The sequence below is a fragment of the Bombina bombina genome, chromosome 2 (assembly GCF_027579735.1).
Source record: "Bombina bombina isolate aBomBom1 chromosome 2, aBomBom1.pri, whole genome shotgun sequence".
Taxonomy (NCBI): Eukaryota; Metazoa; Chordata; class Amphibia; order Anura; family Bombinatoridae; genus Bombina; species Bombina bombina.
The window spans coordinates 790,152,165-790,173,622 of NC_069500.1; the positions used below are offsets into that span (position 1 = coordinate 790,152,165).

The window sequence follows — 21,458 nt, forward strand, 5'->3', positions numbered from 1 at the left end:
AAATCGACTTAGTTAAAATAACTTTATTACTAAGGTTGATGGACTTGGATTTTCCAACAAGTCTGAGCTTTTCAGTGCCTGTCAATAAATTTCCCTTGCATTTTACCTGAGGCCACTTTGGTGGATACTATAGAAAGGACAGCTGTCACTATTTAATCTGTGTCTATCCTCAGCCACCCATCTTGCTTGGCAGACGGATAACACGCAGCTTATTCTTGTATCTGAACAGCTAGTTCCAAATTCTCATTTTACAGTAGATATTCCCTCTGGCCAAGTTTTCCATTATACCATGAATTTTTGTGGCGTATGATTATACCCAGGATATCTGAGTTCTGTTTTTTTAAATCACTGTATTGTTTAAAATGGCTGTCACATTGAAAGTTGATCACATAAATTCTTAATAGTTTTTGTGTTTGATTTGATATCAACAATATTTTCAGAAGGCTCATGTTTCATCATTAGGGTATTACCTAGTCTGTATTTCACTGCCCTTACTATAATTTTTTGGTTATGTAAGTCAGAGGTGTTCAACTACTGTGCTGTGACCTTCTGGATGTACCTTGAAAGAAAATGGATTTGGAGAGAGGTCACTGCATACATATTTTATGCAGTAAGCCATAGGCCCCTATTTATCAAGGTCTGGCGGATCTGATCCGACAATGCGGATCAGGTCCGCCAGACCTCGCTGAATACGGCGAGCAATACGCTTGCCGTATTCAGCATTGCAATGCCGCCCCCTGCAGACTCGCGGCCAATCGGCCGCCAGCAGGGGAGTGTCAATCAACCCGATCGTACTCGATCGGGTTGATTTCCAGCGATGTCTGTCCGCCCGCTCAGAGCAGGCGGACAGGTGATGGAGAAGCGGTCTTTGTAACCACTGCTTCATAACTGCTGTTTCTGGCGGACCTTGATAGATAGGCCCCATAGTGTGAATCCATGCTTTAATTTATGTATATCATGTTTGCAAATGTCTTTAAATGGATACAAATGTTAAAATTAAACTTAAATGCTGCAGATGGAGCATAGAATGAAATAAACAAAAAAAAAACTTCCCAATTTATTTCTATTGTCAAAATGTGCACACTCTTTATATGCAACTGTCTGAGGTACCAGATCCTATTGAGCATGTGCAAGAATTCACAATATGCCAATTTGTGATTGGTCAAAATTGAACTAACTTTGAAATCTACTGAAATCTATAGAAAAAAAATCTATTGCTCATTTAATATTCAGGCTAAAGCCTTATTCTATAAGGTTCTCCGGGCTTGTGAGATTCTATAAGAAAACTTGCCAGTACTATGACGTCCCTTTCCTAATTCTATAAAGGCAGTTTCTACCTTCATAATAGAGTGTCTCAAAAAGGGGTGTTCTTAGCTTTTAAGTATGTGAAGGTGATGCATACAGTACCATAAGGCTCACAAAAAAATAGTAATTTAAAAATGATATAAAACACATAAATGAAATAATTAAATAAAAATACACAGTAAAAGATTACATTGTTTAATCATATTAATAATTGTTCTACAAAAATCATATTTTCTTGAAAAAAAAAAAAATTGTCTTGAAATTGTGCTGGAAAGAAAAAATGAAGGTGCTCAGTAGAAATTGTAATAAAACTACACTGCACATACAAAAATTGTGTTACATTCATATTTATAATACAAAATTCAAAGCATATTATTTTTCTTATTGTAAAATTAGTCTCCCCACCTCTGCTGGTGGACTGGACAGGGGTGTTCCATGGGCGTAGCTGAAATTTCTCTTTCAGTTCTGGTGTATTCTGTAACCATTTCCCTCCTACAGGTCTTGCTGTTTTTTTTTTTCTTGCAAACTGAAAGGTGGTGAGATTGTATTGGGAAAATTCAATATTATTCAAATTCACCAGAAAAATGTTTTTAAGCAGCTTTTGTGCACTTATTTGGACTGTTCTATTTCAGCTGTAGTCTAATTTCCCATATTATTGAACACAGTATTTTACTGGTTTAAGAAAAAAATATAAAAGTGGTTCTTGAAAGTTTTAGAAACTAAAATATGATCATTGGAATTGCACTTTATGAATTGATGTTACCAGTAAAGTGAAAACAAAAACTGCATTCAACTATATTAGGCAGTTAACAACAATAATTACTGAATTAGTTGCTATATTTTATATCTGCATTTACAGAGTATACTTTGCTTTATTTTAAGTATAAGAAACCCCCCATTAACCCAACCCCCTGAAAAGCAAAATATAAACCTGTTTCTTATTATTTTTTTTGTTAAAATGTGTTTGCAATATGGCTGGCTTAACTAATTTAAATGGAAAGGGTCTATGAGCTTAAGTGCCTATGCGAGTTGTTATATGTAGGAGAGACCTCACAGAAAGTTAAAGGGATATAAAGAGGTAGGTTATACTTAATATAAATAATTGACATATGCATTATTCATCATTTTAAAAGGATTTTATATTTTTTTTTTTTTTTTTTTAACTTGATTGTTTGCAGGGCCCATTACTACCTGTCAGTATCTTTAAGGGGTCTGTGGTCTCTACAGGAATGCAGAGGAATAGCTTTTTCTTTGGTGTGGTTGCTAGGAAACATCTGATCTAGCTGCAGTCAATTTATTACCCATTCGCAGTAGAGGAGTTTTCCTGCAAACACTGTGACAGTAGAACTGTGAGTTCTGTAATGTCTACTCTCTTATCTCACTAAACACAGTGGCTAGAAAAATAATTTCTATGTTTTCATTTTGCAAGGAAAGTTATATGCTAAATTTAACACAAACTATTTCTTTGTATGTTTACATTGACATTTTTTTTATTTTATTTTTTACTAAAGGAGCACTATTTTCTATAATTTCAAGGAATGCATAGACAGTATTTAACCTTCTGTGAATTTGATTATATTCATTCACAAGTTACTACTTTAACAACTTTCATCACATTTCCATATTATGGGTTATCAAGCCAGTCAACTAAGATACAAGGTCCTGGAATGGTCAGCAAAATATGGAGAGTAACAGGCAGAAGGATTTACCTATGGCACAGGACAAGTAGATTTGTTTGTCTAGAGTTTTGGCCCCAATGGGCCTTAAAAATGAATTGAATATTTTGTGAATTTTGTAGTCAAGGACTTAGTGACAGTTCAAGTAGGGAGACAGGTTGAGAATATAGCTTACTTAGTTATACTGAAGCAAGGCTTCGTAGATCCCAGTATGTTTTTAATTAGATATCTTAGAATCTAGGTCACCAGTACATAAAGGCTGGTTCTAGATGGATGATTACCAATACGATCTGTATGGTAATCTGTTATACAATCATGGTTCCTTGTATTGGTGTGCCTGGTCACATGTGTAAATGACAGGTGTAGTATTTGGGCTATGTTTTGAGATTTGTTGAGTTAGTGGTATACAGTTTAAAGATTTACTGATCATTTTAGCAGGTGTGCTGTCCCATTTTTTTTGGTTCTATCAATTTTGATTTTGCCTTTGGGGACCAGGCTGGAGTCTTAACAACCTGGTATGGTAAGCTGAGTGCACAGTTTCTGTTTTTTTTGTTTGTTTGTATTGTAAGTAATTGAAAGATTAAATAGAAGTGCTTCTAATGGATTGGAAATGCATAAAAAAAAGAAATGAAAAAATGACCTTAGTTATTGGGCAAATTCAGGCTGAGTGCTAACACATTGTCTTTTTTATTAAGCATTTGTTGATTAGGCAATTCTACTGTATTTAAGGTCCTTTAAAAGTGTAGAATCTTCTTATAAACAAAATTAAAAAAAAGATTAGAACATGTAACAATTAAAATAATTTTCACTAACCTTATTATTTTTTTTCTCCCTTTATTAATTTAGTGCCACCTGAAAAACCGACCAATATTACATGTTGGTCAAAGAATATGAAAGATCTGACATGCAAATGGGCTCCAGGGAGTGAAGGAGAAACCTATCTGCATACAAACTACACTCTAAAATACAAACTAAGGTATGATAATGAGATGAAGAATCTATTAAAGTTACAAAACTGGGTTTATCTCTGGGGTTATGTGAAAGTGATTCCTTTTTTTTTTTTAAACCAGTCAATTGTTTTTCAACCATTTTAGTGTAAATTGGTAAATAATTACGTCTGTAGACTGTCGATTTTCACAAAATTAAATGTAAACTTACCTTTTCTTTTAAGAAAATGTAGTTGTGATGCAGCCAATTTGTGGAATAAAAAGTGACATAAGGGTCAATTTATTCATTTCTCAAAAGTAAACGTTAACCTATGTGAAAACATCTGCATCACTTTGAGTGTCCCAAATAAGATTCCGACTCAGAAATGTATTTTAAAAAATAAGTATTCCTGTTTATTCAGACGAGATTAGAGGCAGATGAATGATAAATTAGAAGCCTGTTTAAACATGGATTAGTAAATTTATCAATCTGCCTGCACCATTAAAGGTGTTTTTTTGTGCTCATGTGATAAAGTGAAGAAAACATTTTTGCGTTAAAGTTGTACCAGCATGCATTGCGACGTGTATATATGGGTATAGAAGACATTTTTATTTTTATTTCCTTTGCATCACAATACACTTCTTCTAAAGAACAAGATGGCATTTATGGCTGTTGGATTAATCAAATGCGTCCGTAATGTCCAATTTTGTTACCATGAAAATGTGGTTTTAGTAGACAGAGTTTTCCATTGTTCTGACTTAATAATTGGCACACAGGCAAGCCAAATCTCTTGTGTAGAGGAAAATAAGACAAACAGTTATAATAAATAGGAAACTTACCTAATAACCAACCCTCTGACATGTCATAATTATCAAATTGTGTAAAGACCATACTGGTTTGTGTTTGTAATCATGATATGATTCAGGAAAACCAGCACAAACATGTATGATGTGTAGTTGAGGATCACACCTATGATGGGTAGTTGATGATCACAAACCATTTGGACATTGATGGAATGAAAAGGTTTTCTATTGCAGAATATTTGCTCTCTTTCTCTGGGAGGTCTCAATGCAATATGTGTGCAGTTTACGGCCCCTAACACATTTAGGATCCCAGCAATACGGACAATTTGTAATTGTATTGATTGCTATTCCTCTGGTGTCTCGGGAGATGCTTGAAAATAATGTACATGGTGTCTGGAGAAGGTTGGTTGAACCGACCACAACACTAAACACAGACTGAAAAGACCCAGTGGCCATAAAATGCAACATGGCAAACAATTTTAAAATGCCAAGAATAGCCCTTGTTCTGAAGGTCACTGGTTCAAAATAGTCCTGTATTTGAGTAGAGATCTGCATAATTGATTTTCTTATTAGTAAGAAGTTTTCCAATATTTCATGGTCTGTAGGAGCTTCCAGACTGTAACTGGGAGTCTTTCATGAATAGCTTCTCATTTCTGCTGTAGGGCAAGATGCTGTCTCTGGTATTTCTAAGTAAAATGGTTGCTATCAAGACTTCCTAAATGGTCTAAGCTCAAAGTAACAACTTATGTGACTCATTTCTCTTGGGTGTCATAGTCATACTGACTTCCAGACACACTACTGTTTCCTATGGAGTTTGTGACAGCCGAATACGCATTGTTATCTGGGTGTATTGTTAGATGCAAAATATTGACCAAACAATGTGATAACTTTGAGAACTTAATCAGATTTTGGCTTTGTACTGGGGAAAAAAAGGTAAAATCAATCTGGTGTGAATTTACAACATAATTCAATTTGGGGGCACAATAATGCAATTATTTTGAATAGGGTCCATATCTTGATAAATAAAGCTCTACAACTAATATAATTACATAATTGTTGGGCTGTTCTACATTATAATTAACATATTTAAAAAATGAACATAGTGCACTCCCCTGTGACTGCCACTGTGTATAAATATAGCAATAATCAATTAGTATCTTTAAAACTTATTTATAGAATGTCATGGCACTCGGACATGTAGTGTTTACAAACTTATGAGTCTAAGGAAGGAAATTTACTTGAAAATTCTGTAACCACCATGTTCTAACAACGGTTTAATGTTTCCCAGATGGTAGGGCATTACAATAATGTTTATATTTTCCAGGTGGTACGGCAGAGATAATACATGCCAAGAATATCACACCATGGGGCCTTATTCCTGTCATATCCCAAAGGACCTTGCTCTCTTTACCCCCTATGAGATTTGGGTGGAGGCATCAAACAGACTGGGCTTTGTCGCCTCTGACATAATAACATTGGACATTCTTGATGTGGGTAAGATATAGCACAAGCTTCACCTCCTGTTGGATTAGTACTTTACTATAACTGAACTAATAACTGCTTATTACTATTTAAAGGGACATGGAAGTCTATATTAAAGGGACACTGTACCCAAAAACATTTATTTCATGATTCAGACAGGGCATGCAATTTTAAGCAACTTTCTAATTTACTCCTATTATCAATTTTTCTTCATTCTCTTGCTATCTTTATTTGAAAAGCAAGAATGAAATTTTGAAAGCTGACCCATTTTTGGTTCACAACCTGGGTCGAACTTGCTGATTGGTGGCTAAATGCACTCACCATTAAACGAGTGCTGTCCAGGCTCTGAACCAAAAATTGGCTGTTTCCTTAGCTTAGATGCCTTCTTTTTTAAATAAAGATAGCAAGAGAAGAAATAAAAAATGATAATAGTAGTAAATTAGAAAGGTGCTTAAAATTTCATGCTCTATCTGAATTATGAAAGAAATAAAATTGGGTTTTGTAATCCTTAAAGCTTACTTGATATAAAGTGCCCTATTTAAAAGGTCAGTTTACCCTACATTTTCTATCTTTAAACAAGCAGTAAAGTAAAAAAATAAAGTTTCATGGTTTAGATAGACTATGCAATTTTAACCCTTTGGCTGCTAAGCTATTTCCCACCTGTGTGCTAAGCTGGTTTTGAGCTTTTTGATGCAGTTCACATTTAAAAACTTTTAGAAGTAAAGTTTGTGCGAATAAACTATACAAACAATATATTGGGTTTTTTTTCAGCAGACCCAGCAGATTCAAAATATACCATTATTATATGTATATGTATCATCAGGTTTAAAAAATAGCACGTAAAATGTGAAAAAAAAAGTATTTGTTTACTCCTGACTCAATAAATAATAGTATGTAATTTTATTTCTCTAAGCTCTATCATCAAAAACTGTATGGATAAATATTTGTAGTAGGTAACCTGGCTGAAATAAGCAGAAATTAAGATCATGTCACTGTTTTTTCCCACTGTTTTTTATTGCAGGCATGTCAATTTGATAAATTATCAAAAACAGCATCTTAGAATTTACTGTACTGTTTTCAGCAATTAAACAGTTCTAGCCACCCGAGAAATTAAAATGGGGTACACAAAGCACACATTTGCAGAAAGTACACCCCTTGGTGCATCAAATGAGGGGCTACAAGAATTTCTAGCATGAATTTGGGGTGTGCAGCAATCAATGAAATAAGTTGCATTGCATAAAAAAAAAAAATTCTAAGCAAATAACCATATTCCACTTATTATTACATTGTCTACTTTTGTGCTAGCAATACATGTATCCCCTCATTTGATGCGTGAATGGATGTACTTTCCAAAAATGTGTACTTTATTTAATGTATCTTAGTTTCCCAGGTTTCTACAGCTGTCTGATTGCAGACATAACCCATAAAAGTTGAAAGGCTATTTTTTATGACAATTTCAAGATTACCATGACTGCAATTAAACAGTTCTAGGCACATGGAAAATTAAAATATGGTACACAAAGCACACATTTGTAGAAAGTACACCCACTGGTGCATCAAATGAGGGGCTAGATTTATCACTAGCACTAAATTGAGGTGTACAACAATTAACGGAATATGGTGCTTTGCTTAAAATTTTTTTTATTATTATTCTACTTATTATTACATTGTCTATTTTTGTGCTATCAATACATGTAGCCCCCCATTTGATGCACCAAAGGGTGTACTTTACAAAAATTTTTGTACTTTATTTAATGTTTCTTAATTTCCCAGGTGACTACAGCTGTCTGATTGCAGACATAACAGGATAAAGTTGAAAGACTATTTTTTTTACATTTTTTTTTTTAATTCTCTTTACAAAATAAATAGATATTTTTAAAGGAATTGTCACTAAAAAATATATAATTTTATTGTTTTCTTGGTATCCTTAGTTGAATAGTAAATCTATGTATAGTGTTTGCAAACAATATAAAACACTGTTGCAAACAATGGGGCATATTTATCAAGCTCCGAATGGAGCTTGATGCCCCGTGTTTCTGGCGAGCCTGCAAACTCGCCAGAAACAGCAGTTATAAAGCATGTCACTGTATGTACTGTATTGCTCGCCATATTCAGCGAGGTCTGGTGGACCAGATCCGCACTGTCGGATCAAGTCCGCCAGACCTTGATAAATAGGGGCCAATGTGTCAAAACACTGCTGGCATAGAGAACTAAAGACACGTGCACACTCCTGAGCTACTATGAAACTACATAGATTTACTATTCAACTAAGAATACCAAGAATGCAGGGCAAATCTGATAACAAAAGTTAATTTGAAAGTTGTTTAAAATGATATGCTCTATCTGATTCATGAAAGTTTATTTTTTATTTTAAGTCCCTTTAAATTTGTTCCGAATGATCCATTTTACCTGCTGTAGTGTATTCTTTACAAATAGCTCATTTACCTTTATTTTCGGCATTTGAAATAGCTGACTAAGCCTGTGGATTCCCTACCTATACTGACATTTTTTTTACATAAGTATATGCTATTGACAAGCAATCTAAACACAGCCAGTAGAAGAAATTACACTCCCAGTGGGGTGTAGAAGAAATAAGTAATACAATTTTAATTTTCCATTGTTCTCTCCAAGGCCCCGATATTGACATTGTCAGACCGATGAGAAATTGTCTGTTTGGGTTTGCCAGGCTCGCAGTCTGTCGATATATTTTCTAAAAAAAAGTAGGGTGAACCTCGTCGTGCTGCGGAGTGGTGATGTGTCTCCCATAGGATATAATGGGATTACAACTATAGCAAAAGTCCACCAACATCGCCACTGAGCTGTGATGTAGGCGGGGGCTGTCTTTAAAGCGTATTTACACAAAATAGACTGCGTTCATTTTCTGTGTAGTAACACTTTAAATTATACATATATATATATTCAGTTTCACTGTACATTCACTAGGTTTGTCATACTGGGAAATATTGCAACTGAAAAGCAGGCGAGAGCGATATGGCTGAAAAGGGATAGCTAAGAATATGTTTCGAATATTAGAAAGCCAAGCATGTGTGTGTGCAGAAAGTGATAGAATAATGAGATATAATTTTACCTGCAAGCTCAATCCATTTTAATAGGTTGTGGTTTCAAAGCACATCGTCTATTTCAAATACATAAATAAACATAAAGAAACCATTTCTTATACATTTCATACTCTGCAGCTGGTATAACAAGTCATTGAAAATACAATAAGGAGAAAACAATTTTTTTTATTGTACACTCTGTCACTTTGACTTCCACATGCTTTTAATGGATGAAAATAATTAAAGCGACTTAAAATCAGAGGCGTATACAACAACTCCAAACTTATTCTGCTTGAACATGACCTGTAATGTATGTAATTATGTCAATGTTTTTCTTTGTTTCTGTCTTCAAATTTGTGTTTTATTTTATGGATTAAATAATCTGCAATATTTATTACCAGAACAACATACAAAACAAAAGCATTGGGAATTATTGTATAGCCAATTAGCACATCTAGGAAAGATTCCCTGCTTGCTTTTCTCCAGAAATAATCTATATAGATTGCTACCAAAGCACCAGAGGACTTTTGTTATGATATGGAAATGAGATGCACAGCATCTCATGCTTTTTGTTTCCAGCACTTTTGTTTAACTGCAAAACAAAAAACACATTTTACATTAATTCTATAGCAGATTGCCTCTACATAAATAAGACTATATTATAAATGTGACTCAGGATGATGACATTGAAGGGATATGAAGCCCACACTTTTACTTTCTTGATTCAGATAGAGCATGCAATTTTAAGCCACTTTATCATTTACTCCTATTATCATTTTTCTTTGTTCTCTTGATATCTTTATTTGAAAAGCAGTAATGTAAGCTTAGGAGCTGGCCCCTTTTTGGTTCAGAACCTGGGTAGCAATTGCTTATTGGTGGCTAAATATAGTTCTACCCAGGGTGCTGTTGTTTTTAGCTAGCTCCTCATAGTACATTGGATCTTCTGCCACAAACAATACCAAGAGAAGAAAGAAAATTAGGTAATATAAGTAAATTGGAAAGTTGTTTAAGACTAAAATATGGATTGTGAAAGAAAAAAATTGTGTTTCATGTCTCTTTAATATTTATTACATGATCATAGTATGGTGTGTGCTCCAGTACTCATATTATTAGCATGGTGTGTGCTACAGTACTCATATTAGATAGTATGGTGTGTGCTACAGTACTCATATTAGATAGCATGGTGTGTGCTCCAGTACTCATATTAGATAGTATGGTGTGTGCTCCAGTACTCATATTAGATAGCATGGTGTGTGCTATAGTACTCATATTAGATAGTATGGTGTGTGCTCCAGTACTCATATTAGATAGCATGGTGTGTGCTATAGTACTCATATTAGATAGCATGGTGTGTGCTACAGTACTCATATTAGATAGTATGGTGTGTGCTACAGTACTCATATTAGATAGTATGGTGTGTGCTATAGTACTCATATTAGATAGTATGGTGTGTGCTCCAGTACTCTTATTAGATAGTATGGTGCGTGCTCCAGTACTCATATTAGATAGTATGGTGTGTGCTCCAGTACTCATATTAGATAGCATGGTGTGTGCTATAGTACTCATATTAGATAGTATGGTGTGTGCTCCAGTACTCATATTAGATAGCATGGTGTGTGCTACAGTACTCATATTAGATAGCATGGTGTGTGCTATAGTACTCATATTAGATAGTATGGTATGTGCTCCAGTACTCATATTAGATAGCATGGTGTGTGCTACAGTACTCATATTAGATAGCATGGTGTGTGCTACAGTACTCATATTAGATAGTATGGTGTGTGCTACAGTACTCATATTAGATAGTATGGTGTGTGCTATAGTACTCATATTAGATAGTATGGTGTGTGCTACAGTACTCATTAGATAGCATGGTGTGTGCTACAGTACCCATATTAGATAGCATGGTGTGTGCTACAGTACTCATATTACATAGCATGGTGTGTGCTATAGTACTCATATTAGATAGTATGGTGTGTGCTATAGTACTCATATTAGATAGCATGGTGTGTGCTCCAGTACTCATATTAGATAGCATGGTGTGTGCTACAGTACTCATATTAGATAGCATGGTGTGTGCTACAGTACTCATATTACATAGCATGGTGTGTGCTACAGTACTCATATTAGATAGCATGGTGTGTGCTACAGTACTCATATTAGATAGTATGGTGTGTGCTCCAGTACTCATATTAGATAGTATGGTGTGTGCTCCAGTACTCATATTAGATAGCATGGTGTGTGCTACAGTACTCATATTACATAGCATGGTGTGTGCTACAGTACTCATATTAGATAGCATGGTGTGTGCTACAGTACTCAAATTAGATAGCATGGTGTGTGCTACAGTACTCATATTACATAGCATGGTGTGTGCTATAGTACTCATATTACATAGCATGGTGTGTGCTATAGTACTCAAATTAGATAGCATGGTGTGTGCTACAGTACTCATATTAGATAGCATGGTGTGTGCTACAGTACTCAAATTAGATAGCATGGTGTGTGCTACAGTACTCATATTACATAGCATGGTATGTGCTATAGTACTCAAATTAGATAGTATGGTGTGTACTACAGTACTCATTAGATAGTATGGTGTGTGCTACAGTACGCATATTACATAGCATGGTATGTGCAATAGTACTCATATTACATAGCATGGTGTGTGCTATAGTACTCATATTACATAGCATGGTGTGTGCTATAGTACTCAAATTAGATAGTATGGTGTGTACTACAGTACTCATTAGATAGTATTGTGTGTGCTACAGTACTCATATTACATAGCATGGTGTGTGCTATAGTACTCAAATTAGATAGTATGGTGTGTGCTACAGTACTCATTAGATAGTATGGTGTGTGCTACAGTACTCATATTAGATAGCATGGTGTGTGCTACAGTACTCATATTACATAGCATGGTGTGTGCTATAGTACTCATATTACATAGCATGGTGTGTGCTATAGTACTCAAATTAGATAGTATGGTGTGTGCTACAGTACTCATTAGATAGTATGGTGTGTGCTACAGTACTCATATTAGATAGCATGGATGTGTGATTTCCCTCAGGTAATAGATTTCTATGAGGGACCACACAAAAATGATTTTTCATTTTAACATGAATGGGTAAAGCTGATCAAGTGCAAAAAATCTGTTCATATAGAGGAGGTTTTAATTTATTTATAGTATTTTATAATTTAGTTGAACAACCAAAATTCTAAGACAGGGTGCACTCAGATATACATTGAAATTTACACTACAGTATCTGTGCTAGCAGTCCCAAAAAACATATTTTAACATTATGTAGGAAGTGAAAATTAATGCACCTTAAACCAAAGCAGGACAAGGCTGCACCAAATACCAAAATATTTGCTTTATTGAGAGATAAAAAAGACACAAGGTTTGCCTTTACCTAAATAACTCATACTGCAAGATGAGTAGAGGTATATCTGATCCCCATCTATAAGCATTCAGAGCTAAAGTGGAGCCGAGATTGGCTCATAGAGACTAACGGCATTGAAATCCAAGCCAGACTTTGGGACATGCTAGCATGTGGGGTATATGCTCCCAGTAGTGCATTGCTGCTCCTTCAACAAAAGATACCAAGAGAAGGAAGAAAATTTTATAATAGAAGTAAACTGGAAAGTTGTTTAAAATTGTATTTTTGCGTTATGTGTAATCTTAATATTTATTACACAATAGGTAATATGGTGAGCACTACAGTACTCATGTCAGATAGGTTGCATACGCGACTTCCCTCAGGTAATAGGACAACGCTAAAATATTTTTTGGATAACACACACAAAGGTGATCAAGAGCAGAAATTCATATCGGGGGGTGGGTTTATATATATATATATATATATATATATATATATATATATATATATATATATATATAAATAATGTATTTAATAATGTATTTACATAAACATTATTTTTTTAAATTATTTGGTTGAACACCTTAACCAACAATTTGGTATGCCTTAATTCATCAAAATGCACCAAGAAATTGCACTCTATTTGTAATCTAGACACTTTCAGGAATATATATTACTTGTGTTTAATATATCTGCAAATGAGCTATATGTAAAAAATGTATTTTGTAAAAGATTTTCATATGTTGATACATCATTAATGACATTAATGTTGCAATTAGATATTAGATTGTAATTATCTGATTTACCATATTTTCATTATCGACACTCTGCTGTGTAGTGTTTATAGGCTGCGGAAAACTAAATTAAATGTTATGTAGCGTAACACACTCATACTTGGTACTCCAATTACAGTGACCACAGATCCACCATCAGATGTCCACGTAAGTCGTGTTGGAGACTTAGAGGACCAGCTAAGTGTACGCTGGAGCTCCCCTCCTGCTTTGAGGGACTTTCTGTTTCAAGCCAAATACCAGATCAGATATCGAGTTGAAGACAGTATGGAATGGAAGGTGCGGAAAACTCAATATAGGTCACTATAGAAACCAATCAATTTACAAAAGGAAAAACAGCAGTACCTTATTTTTTATCTTTAAAGGGTCGTAATAGTAGAAAAATTACATGCTTTTAAGACTGTTGACCCTACAATACTCAGTGTTTAACCCCTTCAAAGGGGTTAAACACACTCAGTAGAAGTGTGTCTCTGGACCTGCGGAGCACTGATGATCCCGAGCGGAAACCGCTACTGAACCAATCAGCAGCACTAGTTGCACGTCTGAGATGTGCGGCTAGCGCTGCTGATTGGATCAGCAGCAGGTTCCACTTGGGACCCATGAAGCAGTGCTTGTCCCTAGCACTTCTTCTCTGTGTTTAACCCCTTTGTGTTAAACACACAGTAGTGTAGGGTCGTTAGTCTTAAAATGCATGTCATGTTGTTACTTTTGTGGCGCTTTAATGCCTGTCTATCTTAAACATGCATGAATCATTATTGCACAGCAAAATTAATGTTAATTTGTTTGTAAATATTTGACCGCTGATGATCAGCCCAGTTCTTCAGATAAATTCTGAGACTAATAACAATGGCTTGCTTAAAAACTCCTCCATCCATTTTACTTGGATTTGTTTATTAGAAGAAACTTTAATAGATACCTACATATTCCTTCAGAGGGCTGGTGAGCACATTTTAGTGCACTGCATTTTTATATAAACTACATTAAAATTGTCAATGTTTTAGCTTTATATAAGCCCAAAAAATTGACATTTGAAAGTGACAATATCTATCTCCTAAATTTCTAAATTGTCCCTGGTCCAGAAACATACAGTACAGCTTATATAGTATCTAACAAGTACAGGGTCAAATAACATGAATTAAAGGTGACTATTGTGACCTCTGGGCCCAGTGTCTTGATATAAAGCAACACTAAACACAGTAGAATTGCATAATCAATAAATACAAAATAAAAAGACAACGCAAAAGCACATAGAATTTAAACATGCTGTGACAAATTTCAGTTATTTACATTTTCCTTCCCAATGCATCATGTGACAGCCATCAGCCAATCACAAAAGGCATATATGTATATTATTTGAATCTTGCACATGCTCAGTAGAACCTGGTGCCTCAGAAAGTGTACAAATAAAAAGATTCTGAACATAATGGAAGTGAATTGGAAAGTTGTTTAAAATTGTGTGCTGTATCTGAATCCTGAAAGTTTAATTTTGACTTTCTGTCCCTTTAAGCTAGTTAGGCCTATTCAGCATTTATATACAATTAGAAAGTATCACAGGTGTATACATAATTGAAAGTCTTTTTGTTATTATTGCTGGGTAGCAAGGAAACTGTTGTATAATTTACTGAAAGTACTCTACTATTTTCCCTACTCCACAGGTGGTTGATGATGTAGGCAATCAGACTTCCTGTCGTCTTGCTGGTTTAAAACCAGGAACAGTCTATTTTGTTCAGGTTCGGTGCAACCCATTTGGAATCTATGGCTCTAAAAAAGCAGGAATCTGGAGCGACTGGAGTAATCCCACTGCTGCCTCAACTCCAAGAAGTGGTTAGTCAAACTCATAGTGAGGTCTGAGTGGTTAGTCTGCCCATTTAAAGGACTTACTTCTACTTAGGAATAAAGTTTACTAACAGTGGTTGTGTTTGCACATTAAACACTAAGGGCTAGATTACAAGTGTGGCACAAACGGTTATGCGCTAGCGTAATCATGTTTTTGCGAGCCATTTTCATTTCACTTATATTACAAGTAGAGCGAAATCGCCATTGCCCTAGTGAAATTGCCCTTTACGCTTCAATCCTTACCGCAATCTCAGAGCTGTGGTTAACTGTTTTCTGAAACTAAAAAGTTGCACAAAACATTTCAAAAATACATTACAAAGTACAGTTACACTCATATTAACACTGTCTGATGAAAAATGTTTAATAAAAATATACTGCAGGGTTATTGCTTTTGTTGGTGCACTGTAAACGCGCGTCAGGGGTCATTCCTTTTGGAGCTTTTCTCCCTTTTAATTAGCTTACTGCTGCTTTATTACTAATGATAGTGCATATATATTAATTTAACATTCCACTGATGTGTGAATATTTCAGCCTAACAGGCTTTTTTCAGGCTCTGTGTTGCAATACATAACGTTAAGATTTAATAATAGCCCCCGGATTGAAGGGGCTTAGCTCAGTGTTTTTCAACCAGTGTGCCGTGGCACACTAGTTTGCCGTGAGAGATCCTCAGGTGTGCCACGGCAGACGGACAACAGTGTGACATATTTTTAAACTTTGCTTGTTTTTTACTCCCAGTGCAGGGGTAGTTTGTAGGAGGCATGGCATAAAAGCACAATACATGCAGTATGTGTGTGTTTGTGTGTATGTGTATATATATATGCTGTATTAGGCTACAATGTGTGATTTTTTTAAAATTTTGGGATGGTGGTGTGCCACAGGATTTTTTAATGTAAAAAAGTGTGCCACGGAAAAAAAAGGTTAAAAATCACTGGCTTAGCTTTTTGATTTATATTTGCTAACATTTGTCTTTATTTCTAGTAGTACTGTGAACCACAATGAACTATTTATTATTCAATGCACTTTGCATATATTTCAGATATGGTTTAAGCAATTTTAAATAAGTATGAAAGTGTATTGTATGTATGTTGCTTTTTATAATCCATAATCAATAAAGGAATAATTTGAATGACTGGGAACAGAATGAATCTGTATAAATAGGCTTTCATCCTGGTAATATCACTTTGATTATAAATCAGGACTAGGCATACTTTTCCAGTTGTTCTCTTTGCCTTGCAACTTCATCTAAAGATTTTGCTGATATTACAAGTAGAGCAAAATCGCGATTACACTAGCGCAATCGCCCTTTACGCTTCGTCCTTACAGCAATCTCAGAGTTGTCGTTAACTGTTTTCTGAAACTAAAAAGTTGCACAAAACACTTAAAAAATGCATTACAAAGTATAGTTACACTCATATTAACACTGTCTGATAAAAAATGTTTAATAAAAATATTGCACAAAAAAGTTATAAGGGTTTAAAGATATGAAGCCAGGCAACTGGCTTTAACATTGAGACACATACATATACATTGCTAAATATGTATTTGTATGTATATACTGTATATATGTTTAGATATGTGTACATATATATTAATGTATTTATATGTGTATATATGTATTAACAGTCATATATACACATATAAAACATTAATATATATGTACACATACATAGACATACAGTATATATATATATATATATATATATATATTTATGTATATATATATATATATATATATAAATATATATAAACAAAAATTCATTAAAATTATGGGGAGAGATAAAAAACTGAAATTAAAATCCTCCATGTCTCAAAATTAAATCAATGTAAATATTTGCATAGGAAATTAGCACACCTAGGCAAGTATCCCCGCTTGCTTTCCCCCAGAAATTCTTAATATACAATGTTACCATTGCACAAGAGAATTGTGGGTAAGATATGCAAATTAAATATGCAAATTCTCAGTTTTTTTGCTTCAAAATACTGTTTTGACACAGCGATCCTTTTAACAGGATTTTTACAGCAAACCAGAAATCACTCACTAGACAAGCCTGTTTCGTTCTTTTTGGAACTCATCAGTAGGAGATAGATTTCTGGTTGCTGCATTGATAAAGCTATTTTCATGGTTAAACCAAAATTCATTAAAATTATGGGGGGAGATAAAAAACTGAAATTAAAATCCTCCATGTCTCAAAATTATATCAATGTAAATATTTGCATAGGAAATTAGCACATATAGGCAAGTATCCCCGCTTGCTTTTCCCCAGAAATTCTTAATATACAATGTTACCATTGCACAAGAGAATTGTGGGTAAGATATGCAAATTAAATATGCAAATTCTCAGTTTTTTTGCTTCAAAATACTGTTTTGACACAGCGATCCTTTTAACAGGATTTTTACAGCAAACCAGAAATCACTCACTAGACAAGCTCATCAGTAGGAGATAGATTTCTGGTTGCTGCATTGGTAAAGCTATTTTCATGGTTAAACCAAAATTCATTAAAATTATGGGGGGAGATAAAAAACGGAAATTAAAATCCTCCATGTCTCAAAATGAAATCAATTTAAATATTTTTTATAATTTCCTATGCAAATATTTACATTGATTTAATTTTGAGACATGGAGGATTTTAATTTCAGTTTTTTTATCTCCCCCCATAATTTTAATGAATTTCGGTTTAACCATGAAAATAGCTTTACCAATGCAGCAACCAGAAATCTATCGCCTACTGATGAGTTCCAAAAAGAACGAAACAGGCTTGTCTAGTGAGTGATTTCTGGTTTGCTGTAAAAATCCTGTTAAAAGCATCGCTGTGTCAAAACAGTATTTTGAAGCAAAAAAACTGAGAATTTGCATATTTCATTTGCATATCTTACCCACAATTCTCTTGTGCAATGGTAACATTGTATATTAAGAATTTCTGGGGAAAAGCAAGCGCGGATACTTGCCTAGGTGTGCTAATTTCCTATGCAAATATTTACATTGATTTAAATATATATATATATATATATATATATATATATATATATATATATATATATATATATATGTGCATTATAGTAGACATGTGCAACGCTAAAAATGTCGTTTCGTTTAGTTTTCATTAGTTTAATAAATAATTTAATTTCGGCATATTAGTTTAGTTAAGTTTAAAAAAATATTTTTGGCAAATTAGTTATGTTAAGTTAAATATTTTTTCCCAGATTTGTTCGTTTTTTCGGTTCCATTCTTTATTCATATGCATTATTCTATCCTGAAGTTTAGAACAGAATAATTTCTATGAATAAAGAATGGATCCCAAAAAAATGATTTAACTTAACATAACTAATATGCCGCCGATTCCTGAAACAAAATTATCTAAAACCGCCGCCGCAGCCCACATCGCAGACACTAAATAAAGCTATTAACCCCTAAACCGCCGTCCCCCACGTCGCCAACACTAACTAAACATATTAACCCCTAAACCGCCATTTCCAAACATCGCCAACACTAACTAAATCTATTAACACCTAAACTGCAGTTCCCCGACATCGCAGACACTAACTAAACCTATTAACCCCTAAACCGCAGTTCCCCGACATCGCAGATTCTAACTAAACCTATTTATCCCTAACCCTCCATACCCTGACATCGCCGACACTAACTAAACCTATTAACCCCTAAACCGCAGTTCGCCGAAATCGCCGACTCTAACTAAACCTATTAACCCCTAAGCTGCAGTTCCCAACATCGCCAACACTAACTGAAACACTAAATAAACATATTAACCTCTAAGCCACCATTCCCAAACATCGCCAACACTAACTAAACTTATTAAGCCCTAAACTGCCGTTCCCAAACATCGCCAACACTAACTAAACCTTTTAACCCCTAAACCGCCGGCCCACACATCGCAACAACCTAAATTAAACTATTAACCCCTAAACCTAACACCCGCTAACTTTAACATAATTAAAATAGACCTAAAGTAAAGTTACAATTATTAACTAACTACCTAGTTAAAATAAATAAAAACTTACCTGTGAAATAAAAATAAAACCTAAGCTTACACTAATAAAACCTAACATTACTAAAAATAAAAAACCTAACATTACAAAAAATAAAAAACCTAAGATAACTAAAAAATTTTAACTAAAATTACAAAAAACAATAAACACTAAAATTACAACAAAAAATACCTTTACAAAAAATAACAAACGAAATTATCAAAAAAAATAAAAATGATTCCTATTCCAATTCCCCGTAAACCCCCCCCCAAAAAAAACTAATCTATAAAAAACTACCAAGAGCCCTTAAAGGACCTTTTGTAGGGCATTGCCCTAAAGTTAACAGCTCTTTTGCAAAAAAATAAAAACAAATACCCCGTAACATTACAAACCTCCACCCCCAAACCCACAAAATAAAAATAAACCTTATTTACCCATTGCCCCGAAAAAGGCATTTGTATGGGCATTCAGCTCTTTTTCGGCCCAATAAAAATAAAAAATCTAAATCTAAATCTAAAAAAAAAAAAAAAATCTCCCCAAAAATAAAAAAAATCCCATTACAAAAAATAACAAACGAAATTATACAATCTAAAAAAAACCCCACTCCAAAATAAAAAAAAACGTAATCTATAATAAACTAATAGCCATTAAAAGGGCCTTTTGTAGGGCATTGTCCTAAAGTTAACAGCTCTTTTGCTAAAAAAAATTACAACAAACACCCCCTAACATTACAAACCCCCACCCCCCAAACCCACAAAATAAAAAAAACATAACTAAAAAAATCTAATCTACCCATTGCCCTGAAAAGGGTATTTGTATGGGCATTGCCCTTAAAAGGGCATTTAGCTCTTTTTTGGCCCATTAAAATAAAAAAAAAGCCCTGATCTAAAATAAAAAAACACCCCCCCCAAAAAAAAACTAACACTAACCTTAAAATCGATACTCACAGAAAGATCTTCATCCCAGCGGCGAAGCATCCTAATCCAGGTGGTTCCATCTTCATCCATCGCGGGACAGGCATTTTCTTCATCCCTGCGGAGGCAGAGCAGTCAATGCGCGGAGGCTCATCAGTCTGATGTGGAGGTCTTCTTCATGCAATCGTCCGCTGCACACTGAAGATTCAATGCAAGGTACCCCTTTTATATTGGTGTACTGTTGCATTCCTATTGGCTGAAAAATTTAAATCAGCCAATAGGAATTAGAGCTGATTAAATCCTATTCACTGATTTGACCAGCCAATAGGATTTAAGCAGCTCTCATTCCTATTGGCTGATTCAAATCAACCAATAGGAATGAGAGCTGCTTAAATCCTATTGGCTGTTTAAATCAGCCAATAGGATTTAAGCGGTTCTCATTCCTACTGGCTGATTTAAAATTTTTAGCCAATAGGAATGCAACGGTATAAAAGGGGTACCTTTGATTTGAATCCTCAGTGTGCGGCGGACGATCGCATGAAGAGGACCTCCACGTCGAACCAATGGACCTCCGACTGGACCTCCGCCTCCGTGCATCCACCGACCACTCTGCCTCCGCTGGGACTTCAGCAAATGTGAGTACTGATTTTGGGGTTAGTGTTGGATATTTTTTTATTATTTTTTTGGGTGTTTTTTATTTTTATTTTAATGGGCCGAAAAAGAGCTGAATGCCCTTTAAAGGGCAGTAAAAGAGCTGAATGCCTTTTTAAGGGCAATGCCCATTCAAATGCCCTTTTCAGGGCAATGAGTAGATTAGGTTGTTTTTTTTAGTTAAAGGGACAGAATACTCATATGCTAAATCACTTGAAACTGATGTAGTATAACTGTAAAAAGCTGACAGGAAAATATCACCTGAGCATCTCTATGTAAAAAAGGAAGATATTTTACCTCACAATCTCCTCAGCTCAGCAGCGTAAGTTCTGTGTAAAAAGTTATACTTCACCTGCTCCCAGCTGCAGGTAAAAATAAAAAAAAATGAAGAAATGAACAGCAGCCAATCAGCATCAGCAGTGCTGAGGTCATGAACTCTTACTGTGATCTCATGAGATTTGACTTAACTCTCATGAGATTTCATAGTAAGCTTCCTTTACCTGATTGGTGAAATAATATGAGAGTTCACAAGGCTCATCCCCTAAGCTGTCCTAGGACAGACAGACACACTAAAATGCTGCTTTGAAATCCTTTACAATGGGAGATGGCTACTGAGGAACTTTTGAGGTAAAATATCTTTCTTTTT

General features: G+C 34.7%; 1 protein-coding gene across 2 annotated transcripts in view; it reads left to right on the forward strand.

Annotated features, from left to right (window-relative positions):
• Positions 1–21,458, forward strand: part of CRLF1 (cytokine receptor like factor 1) — a 205,442-nt gene that overhangs the window by 135,431 nt on the left and 48,553 nt on the right. For both annotated transcript variants that reach the window (XM_053702969.1, XM_053702968.1), the window contains exons 3-6: positions 3,828–3,957; positions 6,036–6,205; positions 13,548–13,705; positions 15,082–15,250. In XM_053702969.1, coding sequence (XP_053558944.1) covers positions 3,828–3,957; positions 6,036–6,205; positions 13,548–13,705; positions 15,082–15,250 — 627 coding nt within the window. The remainder of the gene's footprint in view (positions 1–3,827; positions 3,958–6,035; positions 6,206–13,547; positions 13,706–15,081; positions 15,251–21,458) is intronic.